The sequence below is a fragment of the Microtus pennsylvanicus genome, chromosome 1, assembly GCF_037038515.1.
Source record: "Microtus pennsylvanicus isolate mMicPen1 chromosome 1, mMicPen1.hap1, whole genome shotgun sequence".
Classification (NCBI taxonomy): Eukaryota; Metazoa; Chordata; class Mammalia; order Rodentia; family Cricetidae; genus Microtus; species Microtus pennsylvanicus.
The window spans coordinates 89,804,741-89,821,388 of NC_134579.1; the positions used below are offsets into that span (position 1 = coordinate 89,804,741).

Sequence of the window (16,648 nt, forward strand, 5' to 3'; positions counted from 1 at the left end):
CTTCAATATGAATCTTCTCAAGTCCTCAAAGTGTACTGTGATATGCAAAGGCTTTAAAAGATCTATTATTTACTAAAAGTTTTACTCTTGTATAAAACCTACCAAGAAGAGGCAAACTTTACCACACTCATTATACTTAAAGAGTTCCTCTGGTCAGACAGTGGTGGCACACCCCTCTAATCCAGCACTAGAGAGGCAGAGATAGACAAATCTCTGAGTGCAAGGTGAGCCTCTTCTATGGCTGAGTGCAAAAACAGACTGCAATATTATGGAAAAACTTTGTCTCAAAAAAAAAAAGTTTCACTGAAGTATGTTTTTTCTCATGATTTCAAAGCCTAATGACACATATAAAAGCTTTACCGCATTAGCTAAATTTGCAGGGTTTATATTCAACATGTGTTCCTTGGTGGATGTAAAGACTTTACATTGATTAGTCATAAGCTTTCTCTCCAGTATGTATTCTTTTGTGAAGTTGGAGGCTACTAACATATTAAAAGGCTTTTTCACATTGATGACATTCCTAGGGTTGTTTTTTCCTGCTATGTGTTCTTTTCTGTATTTGAAGTTTAGAGCTCTGTGAAAAATCTTTATCACATTGCTTACATTCAAAGGGCTTCTCTTTTGTATGTGTGGTTTTTTGTCTGTGAAGCTGGCCATCACATGCAAAAGCTTTATCATATTGACTACATTCATAAGATTTCACTTCAGTGTGTGTTCTTTAATGATTTTGGTGACTACTAAGTTGTGAAAAGCCTTTACAACATTGATTTCACTCATGTTTCATGTAAAGTATGTGTTTTTTTATGTGCTTTGAGACTACTAAGTTGTGAAAAGGCTTAATCACATTCATTACATTCATATGGTTTCTCTCTAGTATGTGTTATTTTGTGTTTTTTGAGACTACTAACTTGTGAAAAGGCTTTATCACATTCATTACATTCATACGGTTTCTCTCCAGTATGTGTTATTTTGTGTTTTTTGAGACTACTAAGTTGTGAAAAGGCTTTATCACATTGATTACATGGATAAGGTTTCTCTCCAGTGTGTGTTCTTTTGTGAAGCTGGAGAACAGTGACATAGGAAAAGGATTTTCCACATTGATTACATTCATAGGGTCTTTCTCCAGTATGTGTTCTTTTGTGTATTTGGAGCTTACAGCGATGTGAAAAAGTTTTATAACATTCATTACATTCAAATGGCTTTTCTCCAGTATGTGTTTTTTTATGTCTGTTAAGCTGGCCATGACTCTCAAAAGATTTATCACATTGATTACATTGATAAGGTTTCTCTCCAGTATGTGTCCTTTGATGTATGCGGAGAGCACTGTTCTGTGAAAAGGCTTTATCACATTGATTACATTCAAAGGGCTTCTCTCCAGTATGTGTTCTTTTATGTACTTGAAGATAATGATTATATGCAAAGAATTTACCACATTCAGTACATTCATAGGGTTTCTCTCCAGTATGTGTTCTTTCATGTCTTTGGAGTCCAGAGCGCCGTGAAAAAGCTTTATCACATTGATTACATTCAAAGGGCTTCTCTCCACTATGTGTTCTTTCATGTCTGTGAAGCAGGTCATGACTTGCAAATGCTTTACTACATTGATTACACTGATAAGGTTTTTCTCCAGTATGTGTTCTTTGGTGTAGTTGGAGAGCATAGTTCTGTGAAAAGGCTTTATCACAGTGATTGCATGTGTAGGGTTTCTGCCCAGAATGTGGTTTTTTATGTTTTTGAAGCTGACCATGACTGGCAAGAACGTTACTGCATTGATTACACTCATAGTGTCTCTCTCCAGCATGTACTCTTTTAAATATTTGAGGACAACTGTGACATGCAAAACCTTCATCATGTTGAATACAATCACATGGGTTCTCTGAAGAATGAATTTTTTCATGCCTGTGAAGAAAACTGTAACATGCAAAGGATTTAACACATTGTGTATATTCAGAGGCTTTCTCTCCAGTATGGCTTCTTTCATACCTGCAAAGATAATTGGAACATTTAAAAAATTTATGCATTACTCTAGTGAATTTTATTATCTGTATGAATTAATTTTATATGAGACTTTTTATGTATTTGAAAAAACTAGAACCACTCAGTTTTAAATAAGCTTTACCATACTTATTTCATTCTAAGATTTTCTTATAGTTTAATAGATACTGCATAACAAAGAGAACTTGGATAAACAAAGTAAGTACACAGTCCAACACTCATAGGGCTTGTCTTCAGTGAGAGTTTGTTGATGTCTTTCCAATGAAGTTGGAAAACTAATTAAATATTGTTATTCCTTTGCCGAACTACAGTTCCCAGCATTCTCCTGGATACGGACATTTCCCAGAAGCCTTTGCATTCCCCGTTAAAAGCGAAGGTCTTTACGAGTTCCCCCTCTTTTTCCCTTCCCCCCTTGTTCTCCTAGTGTTTTGCACACCTGTACCTGCCTGTTGCCCCTCCCCCATTAAAGTGCACCCACGTGGGACCGCCGCGTGTCTGTGTCTTTTCCTCGCGTAACCGCCTCCGCTTTTACATTACAGCCAAGCCAGGATATTTTATTATTTAACAACAATTTGGTGCCGTTTGACTCATCTCGACCGATTACCTGCGCCCAACTTCACCTGCTTGCCACGGCCTCATCCTCAACCGTGAGTTAACCTGAATTGGCTTCCCTTCCCCTGGGGCGCTCAGAGACTGTCCGGCCGCTCAGAGACTGTCCGGCCGGCTTTCTCTGCTGTGTCCCGGACTGGGTCGCCAACCTCCTTTCCCACCCCCCCCTTGCTTCTTGCCCTTGGCCTAGGCCTGCGTCACCCACAACCGGGAGTTCGGTGCTTCCGGCTTTTTTCTCCTTTTTTTCTAAACTTTTCTGTCTCCAGCCCCGCTACGTTGCGGTGCTTCTCGGGCAACACGCCCTAAACAGCTTAATTGTCTCCTCCCAACTGGGGTTTCTTTCTACCCCGTATGGTTGTTGGGTTCGGGCCAATTAAGCCTTAGCATGCCCCAAGAACACTTGGACGCCTGTGTTTTTGGCCTGCCGTGTTCGCGGTACTTTTCGGGTACCTTTTCGTGGGTGACCTCCGCTTTAACCATGGGCTCCAAGCAGTCAAAGCCAATCCCTCCATCCTCCCCGCTCGGGCAGCTTCTGGAGGCTCTGGAGCCTCATGCCCTCATTCCCTCCATAAAACTATCCAAGTTAATACGACTTTGTTCCAAAACTTGGCCTAAATACAATTTACAAGGTTCTATCCGCTGGCCTTCCCAAGGGTCATTTGACCCCGATATTCTGCGGGAGCTGGCCAATTTCTGTCACCGATCAGCTAAATGGAAAGAGCTCATGTACATAATGGCTTTTTTCTATATGGCTCTGAAGACTGACCCATCCACCTCGTCTCACTGCTCACCGGCTCACATGTTTCTGGCTTTACCCTCCCTCCAGGAACCCTCAGCTCCCGCCATGTCGCAACCTTCCGCTCCGACCATGGACCCCGCTGACGACCCCCCTCCCCCCCGACCTCGTGGGGCCACTCCTTCCCGCCCTGCCCAATCGGGGGCTACCTCTCCTACCCTCCCCCCTTCAAAGGTTTCTTTTAGGTACAGAAAGGATTCGCTTACACCTTCCCCCCATGCCTCTAAACGTTTCATTCCTAGGTCTCCAGGAGCTCGGCGTAAATATCCTTCTGGGTCACCTTCCCATTCCCCTAAATCTCCCAAAAAATCTCATTCCCCCCGTCTCATGTATCCCAGCCTTTCTGATCCAGCTTCACCCAACGTCTCCCGCAGCCGGAATCGAGTACGAAGACAGCTAACAATTTCTTCCCGTCACAGGAGGCGTAGCCCATCAAAGTCAACTTCGGAATCATCCGATTCACCTTCCCGCCCCAGCCCCCCACCTCGGTCTTCCAAAACCCCCTCAGGCCCTAACCCCACCCACCGCCTTGCGCCTAATTTCACCCCTCCCCTCACGCGCTCGCGAGCCGCTGCCGCCGCCCCCGCCGCCCCCGCCGCTGCCGCCGCTGCCGCTGCCGCTGCCGCCGCTGCCGCCGCGGCGGCGACAACAAACTCTGTTCAACTTAAACCAGCTTCCGTCCTACCCTTGAGGGAGGTGGCCGGCGCTGAGGGATTGCTTCGGGTTCACGTACCCTTCGCGTTATCGGAACTTTCACATATTTCTAAGCTACTGGGGTCGTACACAGCTGACCCCACTAATTTTACAAAAGAGTTTCAGTATTTAACCCAATCTTATAATCTAACTTACCATGATATCTTCATGATTCTCTGTAACAACTTACTTCCCGAGGAACGCAGGCGTGTCTGGGAGCAGGCCAGGTTGCACGCGGACGAAGTGCACCAAACCCAGCCTTCCCACCCACCTGGTGCAGAGGCTGTACCTGACAAGGAACCCCACTGGGATTACAACTCCCCCAGGGACATCCTGGCCAGAGACCGGTTCCTAACCTGCCTCCTGGTGGGATTAAGAAAGGCCGCTCTTAAACCAGTAAATTATTCTAAACTCGCAGAAATTTTCCAAGACACTAAGGAAAATCCTTCTGCATTTCTTGACCGCCTTACCAAAGCTATGTTACAGTTCACCAACATGGATCCAGAATCCACGGAGGGCAGACAGCTCCTGATGACCCACTTCGTGAACCAGTCCTACTCAGACATCAGGGCAAAGCTCAGGCGTTTGGAGAAGGGTCCCCTAACCCCACAGGCACAGGTCCTGGAGACGGCCTTCAAGATCTACCACGCAAGGAACGACAAGGCCAGAAATCATTGCCATGTGATCGCGGCACCCGCCAGGCCAGCCGAGACGATGGACTCCACTGCCCGCCCTTCGCGCGCGGCTCCCCCGCCCCCCGGCCCATGCTTCAAGTGTGGTAAGACGGGTCACTGGTCAAAGGAATGCCCCAATCCCCATCGCAACCCAAGGGGCCCCTGCCCAAGGTGTCACAGGGAGGGTCATTGGTCCACAGACTGCCCGCGTTTGCTCAATGACGCGGGGGCAGCCGCCCCAGAGGACCCCCAGGCTGACCTATTGGGCTTGGCTCTGGAAGACTGAAGGTTCCCGGGCTCCTCTACCGACAACCCGACTGCTACGCCCATCTGCAACCAGGAGCCTCGGGTACTTCTTACAGTGTCGGGACGCCTCATCTCCTTCCTCTTAGACACCGGAGCAACATATTCGGTTCTAAGGGAATTTTGGGGGCCAACCTCCCCCTCAAGTTCCCCTATTGTCGGGGTAGGGGGACAGCCTTATCTACCTCTCCAAACTCCACCTCTCAATTGCATATTTAGAGGTATCTTTCTCACTCATTCATTCCTAGTTCTGCCAACTTGTCCAGTCCCACTCTTGGGAAGGGATCTTCTGACCAAGCTGGGAGCTTCCATTTCTTTTGCGACCCCCACCCGTTTCATTTCAGATTCGTCGGTGACACAGCTGCTGCTTCTCCTGGCTCCGCGACCCCCTGATACTAACATGCCTTTTCCCCTCCCGGCTTCTCAGGTGGACCCTCTCGTGTGGGACATCCAAAACCCAGCTGTTGCTAAACATCACCCCCCCGTCGTTGTTCAGTTAAAAAACCCTACTGGGTATATCACTCAAGCCCAGTACCCACTTCCTTCCCAAAGCCTGAAAGAACTAAAACCTATAATTTCTGATCTCTTGAGAAAGGGGCTGCTTCGCCCCACCTCATCTCCCTTTAACACTCCTATACTGGCTGTCAAAAAATCTAACGGGACTTATCGTTTGGTTCAGGACCTCCGGCTCATCAATTCTGCTGTCGTCCCCTTACACCCAGTGGTACCTAATCCCCTCACACTTCTGTCTAACATTCCTTCAGGGACCTCCCACTTCTCAGTCTTAGACCTAAAGGATGCATTTTCTCTATTCCTCTCAGCCCTCAGTCTCAGAACATCTTTGCCTTCACCTGGACAGATCCTGATACTAATTTCTCCACTCAACTAACCTGGACCGTTCTCCCACAGGGATTCCGGGACAGCCCACATCTCTTTGGCCAGGCTCTGGCCTCTGATCTGCTCTCACTGTCCCTCCCTAAATCAAAACTGGTACTCTATGTTGATGACATCCTGCTATGTAGCCCGTCTTTGGAGACTAGCAGGACTGACACCGCCACCTTATTAAATTTTTTATCCAAAAAGGGCTACAGAGTCTCGCCTTCTAAGGCTCAATTGTCCACCACTCAGGTAACGTATCTGGGGTTAACCATAACCCCAACACAAAAAGCTATCACCCTGGACAGAAAAAGACTAATTCAATCTCTTGCAGTTCCTTCCACCAAAGAAGAGGTTTTGTCATTCCTGGGAGTGGCCGGTTTCCTGCGATCCTGGATTCCCTCATTCTCCCTCCTCGCCCGCCCCCTATATGAAGCAGCTCTCGGCTCTATGCACGAGCCCCTGCTTCACCCCATCACCAAACCTTTCCGGAGACTCCAACAGGCCCTCACTCAGGCCCCAGCCCTCCATCTTCCGGATTTAACCCGCCCTTTTTCCCTTTATGTAACAGAAAGAGAGGGCTATGCCCTGGGAGTTCTAGGTCATCAACTGGGACCTTCCTTCGCACCTGTAGCCTACCTGTCAAAGAAGATGGACCTCACCACTCGGGGCTGGGCACCCTGCATACGGGCCTTGTCAGCTGTGGAACTTCTTATTCGTGAGTCAAAAAAGCTAACCTTCGGAGCAGCTACCACGGTTTTCTCTCATCATAACCTGTCTAACCTCTTAACTTACAAAGGCCTACAGACCCTACCTCCTTCTCGGGTTCTTTCGCTTCAGGTGGCGCTGGTGGAAGACACGAGTCTCACATTCCAGTGCTGCCCACCTCTCAATATTTCAAATCTCCTACCTCAACCTAGTGCTAATGATTCCCCATCCCATTCCTGCATTGAGGTCCTGGAGGACCTGCTGCCCCACCCCTCACATATACAGGAGGGCAGTCTGCCCCAGGCTACTCACACCTGGTACACGAACGGCAGCTCCTTTCTATGTGACGGGACCCGCAGAGCAGGTTATGCCATAGTGTCAGACACAGAGATAGTCGAGGCAAAGGCACTCCCTGCTCATACTACCAACCAGCAGGCTGAGCTAATAGCCCTCACCCGTGCCTTTCAGTTAGCCGCGGGACAATTTACACAGATTCTAAATATGCTTTTCATATCCTGTTGTCACACGCGGCCATCTGGAAGGAACGCGGGCTTCTCACAGCGAAGGGAGGGTCTATTACCAACTCAGAGCATATTATGAACTTGTTGAGGGCCTCCTATCTTCCTAAAGCTATAGGAATTATTCACTGTCGGTCTCATCAGTCTGACAGTTCGATTGTTTCCAAGGGAAATAACCGGGCTGACAGAGCAGCTAAGACAGCAGCACTTAGCTCAGACCTGCCTCAGTTACCTCAGGGAGTCCTCACAGCACAGCCCACAACCCCGCAGACATCTCCTAACACTCAACAGATCTTGTCCTACCTACATCAGCTTTTTCATCCTAATGAAAAAGCTCTGCTTCACTTTGTAAAAACACATATCAAACCCACGCCTGAGGATATCAGGTTTCTAAAAGCCACCACTGCCTCCTGTCAGATCTGCCAAAAGTCAGATCCCAGGACTAAATATCGTAGTTTCCCTTTCCCTACCCACCAAGCAAGGAGCTCCCTTCCGGGAACTGACTGGCAGCTGGATTTTACTCATATGCCCACAGTCAGGAGAATTAAATATCTCCTGGTTCTGGTGGATACAATGTCTGGGTGGGTTGAAGCCTTCCCCACCTCTAACAAAAGGGCCCAAACAGTCTCTGATATTCTTCTCCAAGAGATTATTCCTCGGTTTGGACTCCCAACTTCTCTTCAGTCAGATAACGGTCCAGAGTTTACTTCTCAGATCTCTCAAAATCTGTCAAAAGCGCTCGGAATCCCCTGGAATTTTCACATACCGTACCATCCTCAGTCATCAGGTAAGGTAGAACGAACTAACCGCTCTTTAAAGGAAGCCCTCATGAAGATGTCACAAGAACTTCACCTGGACTGGGTAAGGCTCTTACCTTTAGCTCTTTTGCGGCTCCGAGCCCTTCCAAGAGGCCCTCTCCTCATCTCGCCCTTCGAACTCATGTATGGACGGCCGGTCTTAACCCCCGGTTTCTCATCAGAGATCTCTCCCCTACCTGAACACCTGCTCACCCCCCTCCTTTTCCACTTACGCTCACTACTGTGGGACTTCACAGATCATTCACTACCTCGACCATGTGCTAATACATGTCCACCGCCAGTTAAAATAGGAGATAAGGTACTACTCTCACCTCCAGGCCAGCGCCCTGCACCCCTTTCCCCTAAATGGCAGGGCCCTTTCAGGGTAATTCTTTTAACTCCTACAGCCGCCAAGCTTGAAGGGATTCCTCATTGGATTCACCTGTCACATCTTAAACCGTTTATCTCCACAGCTCAAGATAATCCTTCATATACGGTAACTCAAACTGGAGCCTGTTCTCTTAAGTTTCAGAGAACACCTGATCCAGTCCCCCTACCACAGGCTGAAGAGAACACTGGTCCCCATCCGTCGCTGTGTTAAATCCATAAATAATCTAGCTGTCGTTTGCAGGTACCCTCACTAAACACGGAGTCAAGTGGTAAGCAGATTCTCCTCTACAAACTCTTTAACATAACAGGCCAGCCATTGACTGCAGCAGTGGCCCCTGAAATGTTAAGAAATGTATGGTTAGAATCTATTTCTTTTAAGACAGTTTCTTTAAGCTCCAGGATGCCAGCCCAACCTATCCAAACAAATCAAGCACAAGCGGACCACTAAGGATAAGTATCTCCCCCAAATTTTTTAACCTCCTTTTTACTTTTTTAATCTTTTTCCTTTTACTAATGCAACTTTGCCTTCCAGCGTCTTAATGATGACCCAGCTACTCAGGAGAGCCAGACAGAAGCTACCTCAGATGACAGCGATTTCTTCAATCAGCGAACTCAAACATCAGCGATTCAAACAACCAGCAGCTACACCAGCGATCTCAGGCACCATCAATCAGCGACTTCAAAGGCCAATGAAACATTCCCTGGACCCCTCGACGCCCAAAGCCAGCAGGAAGCAGTTAGAGACCGGACTACGCCCCTACTCCCTACCCTTCAAGGTCCCCCAATTTTTTTTTCTTTTTTAATCAAACCAAAAGGGTGTAATGTTATTCCTTTGCCGAACTACAGTTCCCAGCATTCTCCTGGATACGGACATTTCCCAGAAGCCTTTGCATTCCCCGTTAAAAGCGAAGGTCTTTACGAGTTCCCCCTCTTTTTCCCTTCCCCCCTTGTTCTCCTAGTGTTTTGCACACCTGTACCTGCCTGTTGCCCCTCCCCCATTAAAGTGCACCCACGTGGGACCGCCGCGTGTCTGTGTCTTTTCCTCGCGTAACCGCCTCCGCTTTTACATTACAGCCAAGCCAGGATATTTTATTATTTAACAACAATTATAACCTTGTATCACATTCAACATGTCTACCCAAGGTTGAAATACTAAATTTCTTTCATATTTTCTCGTTATTCTGAGAGAGTTCCACTCATTCTTCACATAGTCACATGCTCACTTGCTTGTGTTCAGAGTGACATATGATAGTCTTATTAAAGGAAGAACAAATAAATGATCTTTTTCCATTGAATTCACACAATTTGAGTTTTTGTTCCTCACAAACATGTGGAGTAGGGATTTAGGTTTCTCCACAGAAGCCTTTTTGACTTTCATAAACTAACCATTTCCATAAGGTTAGCAAAGCCACAGGTATATGAGTAACTCTAGCTTTACTACAGACTCTATTTCTCATACAGATTTGGACATATACTTATCATCTATTCAATGTCTATGCCTTGTGCAGTACTGGAGTTGCGTAAACTATATGAATTGACATTTCTATGGCACAGTTCTCATGGGGCTATGATTCAATTGGTGGTATCAGTAAAACATTGTTTCCTTATCTTCTTTTTTTGAGAGGAATGCCTTGAAAACACTGAACAGCTACCCGATATGGAGGCATATGACTTTGTGAGAAATTGATAATGATCAATACATTTCAAGCTGTTCTTCTTTATTACTGTTGTCTTGCTTTAAATCTGCCAGGACACATTAATTTTTTTCAATGGAAATTTGAAAATTTACATAAAAATTACCTTCCATGTCTTCTAGCACTTTGACAATGTTCTCTGAAATTATGATCTTCCCAACTATAGCCTAAAATATAGTACCAGAAAATGGATGATATATTATTGGAAATTGTGCAAAATGTAATATCATAAATAAACAATGCAGTATTTATTCAGCCCATTCTTATTCTTTCTTAAACAAAACTATGCAAGAGAATCAATAACCAAGGCACAGTTGTCCCTTTACATTAAAATGTGAAGGAAAGTTCACAGTCTTACCTACGGCTGTGAGGTTCCTGTATGTCTCCAGCATCACATCTTTGTAGAGACTCTTCTGAGAAGGATTGAGCAAGGCCCACTCATCCCGAGTGAAGTCAATGTGCACATCATCATAGGTCACTGCATTCTAGAATAATCCAAACAATAGTAAAACAAAGTGTGAACCTGACCTTGTAAAGGAATACTTCTTTTACTGTAATATATTCACATATTTCTTATGCTTCCTACAGTTCTTTCATGAAATAATGTAATCACAACTAACTTTAGAAATGAGCTGAAGAGGAGGCTCATATGTGCCATTCCTTGGCCCATTACATAGAATACAGCCTTGAGAAAGAAATGGCAATGAACAGACATACAGACAGAGACAAGCAAGCAGATCAACACTACTGAGAACACATCAGAAAAATAGTGTGGATGATTATTAACTAGAAAAGAGATGGGAAACATGGGTATATTGGCTCATATCTTAATACCATCACTCAATGTAAAAGCAGATGACTTAAATTAAGTTGGATGCCAGTCAAAACCTATGCAGTGAGTTATAGGTAAGCCAGAGTTACACATTAATAAAACCCTGTCTTCTCACCAAAAATCATTTAAACAAAAAAAATGTAAAAAGAAATCAGAGGTTTTTACTGAAGTTCCTACAAAATGTTTTGCATTCCTGTAGTTCTGCATTCATCTTCCAGAACCTGCCATGGCCCAGTTACATTGTAGCACAATAAAACCTTACTAAAAAGGAGTACATGTTGAACAGTGGATGTCATGATAGTCTAAGGAGATACTTTCAGGACAGCCAGAGTTACACACAAAAACATTGTCTTTCAGAAACAAAACTAAAAACAAATATTTAAAATAAAAAATCAGAGCAGCAAAAATGATTAACACTGAATAGCAATTGCTTCAACTGCATGTTTTGTCATTTAGTGATACCATCTATAATGATGGTGAAGTCATGGCAGCAGGACACAAACAATCAGATATGAGTTGAAGCTATAAACATGTAAATCCAATCCCCAATGTGGAATTTCATTAAAAAGCCTTCTCCTAGTAAAGTTTCCACAAATACAACAAAGAAGGGCACCAAGGAAAGACAAGTGTTCAAATACCTCATTATATCTTGGAGCTTTTCCTTTAATCAACTACATTCTGACCCATATCTCTAAATGGTCATAGTCACCTCATGATGTAAAAGTATTTAGTCTAACTTCAATGATTGTCATAGGCTGCAACAGTCCCTGAAATGTTTGTCTTTTATAACATTTATGATAATGAATTGACTTGGCCATATCCAGACCAAAAAACCCACACATCCTACTACTGCCACTCTATAGGAGATTATGGAGTCCAACTACATTCAAACCACCACAGTGATGTAGCTGAATTTTGAGATAGATAGATTCCTAATTATCTGAAGAACTGCCATATTGATTTCCATAAGGGCTATACAGGTTTGCAATCCCAGCAGCAATGGGGAAGTGTCCCCTTTATTCCACATTCTTGCCAGCATGAGATGTCACTTGTGTTATTGGTCTTAGCCATTCTGACAGGTATAAGATGAATTTTTAAGGTAGTTTTGCTTTACATTCCCTTGATGGCTAAGGGTGTTGAAATTTTACTTAAGTGTTTTTAAGCCAGTTTAAATCCAGCTATTTATAATTCGTTGCTTTAATCTTTACCACACTTTTTTTTGATCATTTATGTTGTTGATATCTACTTTCATGAGGTCGTTTTTATTCTGAGCAAGTAAATCTGGAACCACACAGACAAACATGGTGTATACTCACATGTAAGTGCATATTAGCTATTCAATAAGGAATCATCACAGTACAATCCACAGACCCAATAAGGATGGCTGTAGCAGGGGATGCACTGATTTCCCATGAGAAGACGAAACAGACTAGGTTTTACGGGTGGACTGGGAGCACCAATGGGGAGGATCTTAGGAGTAATGGAAGGAAAGTGGGAAAGAATACAGGGAGAGATGACTGGAAAAGGGAAGCTTTTAGGGTTGACATAGAAACATAGTTCAGTGGAAACCTTCTGCAAAATATGACAGTGACCCTAATGAGAACTCCCAGTAACTAATAATATGGAGCCTGAAGCAGCCATCTTCTGTAATGACATATAGCTCCCAGTGGTGGAATTGGAAAAGAAAGCCAACCATAAAATATTTGACACACACTTCTGTTGTCTGAAAGATATACCAGAGAATTGGTGACTTAAATTAATGTTGTGGCAAACCAATGACTGGAGCAAATTGAGGCCTAAGCCAAAAGAGGTAACCCATGACCAACATTACCTGGATGGCAATGAATAAGAAGTTTGATGCCTCAGGGATTTAGAGCAGAACAAAATAGAAGTAGCAAAAAAGAAAACAATGGCCAATATAATGATTCCCGGCTGTACTTTGATATAATCAAAGATTGCTTCCTGGTCTAATTGTCATCAGAGGGGTTTCCTCTAATAAATAATGGTGGCAAAAACAGAGAACTTCACCCACACACTAGCTGAAGCACTTAAAAGGATGCAGAAATTTGGATGGGGGTTTCATAGAAGTCAGAGGTGTTAAGGATGCCAGAAAAACACAGCCCACAGAAGCAACTAAGAAGGGATCATAAGGGCTCAAAGAGTCTGACAGAGCAATTATGGATCTTACAGGGTCTGAGTCCTAACCTCCCCTTTTCTTGGTGATTTTGTGGGACTCTTAACAGTAAGAGTGTGATTGTTTCTGACTCTTTTGCTTTTGTTTGGGACAATTTTCCTCATACTAGGTTGCTTAATCCTCCATGGATATGAAGGATTGTGCCTAGTTTTATTGTATTTTGTCATGATGTTCAGTTGACATCCCTGGGAGGCAGGCCCTCTCTGAAGAGGAAGAAATGAACAGTGGAAAGTTGGGGCAGTGGGAAAGTTGGGGATTAGAAAGAATAGACAGAGTTGTCGATATGGTCAATATGTACTATAGGAGAGAAGAATTAAAAAAGAGAATAAATAAAAATAAAAGTCTAACTTCATGATCCCCACAATCTTAAACAGCTCCAACGCCATTAAAATATCCAAAGTCCCCTCTGATCCTTAAGACAGAATATTGTCTTGTGACATCTTGTAAAATTAAAAAAACAAAGTAACTTTTTCAAACATACAAGGACACTGGATTTTTTTCCCCCATTTAAAAAGTGAAGAACGTGACTGGCTGTGTGACAGCCCCCAACTTGGGCAGGCATCCCATACTCACATACAGACTACAGCAGCCAGAAGAACACTTAGGCTACCAGTCCATGAAATTTCCCCATTTCTTTAGTTTCCAGAGACATAATACCCTAACAAAAGTCCAGCCACCACCCCTGTAGCCATAACCCCACCCCCACCTGGGTGTGAATCCTTTGCTCAAGAGCAGGCTACACTAGCCAGAAGGAAAGGTACTTGAACTCAGACAAAGACTCCCTGTTGAAACAGAGTCCACACCAGACACTAGAAATCCAGGCAGACTGCCCACCCATGGATCTCCTCCACTCTTTGAGTAGCTCCACAAACATTATCCCTACTCCCAGCTGCCTTCTTGTCACTGTGTCCTAGCTCCCAACATGGGTGGAGATACTGTTTGTAAAAAAAAAAAAACATGAGCTGTGAGAGGTCCATTTAGGCCACAGACATCCCCACTCTCAAAGTTCCCCACACCGCACTGTCCCCATCCCTCCATATTTCCCCAGCCCCCAATTTGCGCAAAGACTCCCGGAAAGCCTGACAGAACCCAGACCACACCTGTCACCAGATTTCCAGCTGCAAACATGATCGTGGGGATTCTCTGTTGAACCACAGGCCACAGAGACCAGAAGAACAAAGAGCAAATAGAAACCAAAAAGTAAACATCAATTCAAAAGAGACAAAATGAGAAATATGAATGTAGATTCATAATCATCACAAACACAGCTACATAGAGGGCAGCTTAAGAAGCAAACAACAGCCAGGGCAATACAGCTTCATCAGAATCCAACTATCTTACTACAACAAGTCCTCAATATTCTAACATAGCTATAGCATCAGTAACACTGTGTACGAGATGTCTCTGACTCTTACTTGGTCTTGGGACTCTATTCCTCCTATTGGGTTACCTCTTCAGGCCTTTATATGAGGGTTTATGTCTAGTCTTATTGTAACTTGATATGCCATGTTTGGTTGATATCCCTGGGAGATCTCTTTAAAGAAGGGAAATGGAGAAGGGGAGCTGGAGAAAAATTGATCAAGGAAGGAAACTGAGAGGAGTGAATGGGGTGACTGTAGTTGAGATGAATTCTGTGAGAGAAGAATTTTAAAAAGAAAAGAAAAGAAAAGAAAAGAAAAGAAAAGAAAAGAAAAGAAAAGAAAAGAGGAATGCAGAGACAGTGGGGGAAGATTGGCCAAAGCAAGATTATAAACCAACAAGACAAAATTCTGTATTTCTGTCTCAGAGACAAGGAGCTTCATCCTCAAAGAACTCAAATAGTTCTATCCCTGTAACTTTTCCTTCATGTCTCTCATTTGTTATTTACACTCTCTGTATGCATCTATCCATGGCAAATGCTTCATAGTTTAGTATGTCAGTATCTGATTTTCTCAAAAGAATACAAGATTCATCTTCACAGCTTCATGCAAAAAACTCTCAAAGGCTCCTGACTAGGATACTGACCCTGCCAAACACAGATGGGTTCACCAGTGCTGAACTGAAACCACAGAGGAAGAATCCATGACCTTTACATTTGGCATCTTTATTGTTCCCAGAACCAGAACAACATGGGTGATTAAGGCAAGTTTGGCTACTAAGTTGTAACGGACCCATCCAGAGTTGCTTGGACCAGAGTTGCAGCAGGTTTTGTAGAAAGTTGATTCCTGGAACTTGGAATCACATTTCTTACTCCTTCCATTAACTGAAGGTCAAGCTGGATGGAAGCTTATACCCTTAGAGCACCTTGCTAGGCTTCCACTCTAGAGCAATAGGCTTTTCTTTAATGGTGACAATCTACTTGAAAATTTTTATCTGTTTCTCAACAGGACAGCCATTTGAAACTCCCCAATGCTTTTTTCCTCTATCAAACAGACTTTTCATTTCTTTCTTTTTTAAAAAATATTTATTTATTATGTATACAATATTCTTTCTACGTGTATGCCTGTAGGTCAGAAGAGGGCACCAGATCTCATTACAGATGGTTGTGAGCCACCATGTGGTTGCTGGGAATTGAACTCAGGACCTTTGGAAGAGCAGGCAATGCTCTTAACCACTGAGCCATCATCTCTCCAGCCCTTTTCATTTCTTTCTATACGACTTGTTTCAATATTCACCGTAGACCTGAATGAGTCATCAATAATAACCATCCCTCTGCTGTCAACACTTTACCTAAGAAATCAGCACTTTGTTTTAATTTACTCTTACACAATTACTCAGGTAATAGAGAAAGAAGTATTATTTGGGGCAAATATATAATACAAATTACCTCTAGCTTAATTTTCATAGAGTATATTTCCCACTGGAGAAATGCTATAAGCTCTATCTTCACTGTCTGCATTACGCTCAAGATTCCCACCTTCATAGTCCCATAATAATAACTAGTGTATCTCTTTACACAAATTTTAGAGTTTATGCCAAGTAAAGTCATAATATCTTCAACAATCCTCCAAAAGTCACCAATCCCAGGAACTTTGCAGCAACAAAAATCACTCTGATGTACCACATCTTGTTATAATTTGCTTTTTACTTACTGGATTACATTCTAACCAAGAGCATCTCAGGGTTTATTTACTGTCATTACAACCCATCATTGTGGAAACTTAGGATAGAAACTCAAGTTAGCAACTGAAGAAAAAAAAACACACATGGTAAATTGTTTTTATTAGCTTTTTCTCACTTAGTCACTGTCTCATGCTCAGCTAGTTCTCTTACCCAATTCAGCCCCACTTCCGTATGAGTATTGCCATGCTCAGTGGAAGAGCCTTCCTACATCAGTAATCAATCAACCCAATTTCTCAAAGACTTGGTAACTAGTGATTTTGAGTGTTCATGCCTTCAACTGATGTTTCCTCGGAAGACTCTAGGCTACATATGCTGACAGGTGAATCCACTTCAAAGAGACCATAATATATTAAAAAGTATTAAAAATCAAAACCAGTGTATTAACCACATCAATTACTTAAGGAGCAGAAAAACATCATCAAGATAGCAACAACTGGAAAACACAGATATCCACAGAAATAATGAAA

General features: G+C 43.5%; 1 protein-coding gene across 1 annotated transcript; it reads right to left on the reverse strand.

Annotated features, from left to right (window-relative positions):
- Positions 1-836: 836 nt before the first annotated feature.
- On the reverse strand, positions 837-10,445 carry LOC142840221 (uncharacterized). Its single transcript, XM_075956834.1, has 3 exons — positions 10,412-10,445; positions 10,160-10,220; positions 837-1,983 (listed from the first exon to the last, which is right to left on the reverse strand). The coding sequence occupies exons 1-3, from the start codon at positions 10,443-10,445 to the stop codon at positions 837-839; spliced, it is 1,242 nt and encodes a 413-aa protein (XP_075812949.1).
- Positions 10,446-16,648: the final 6,203 nt, after the last annotated feature.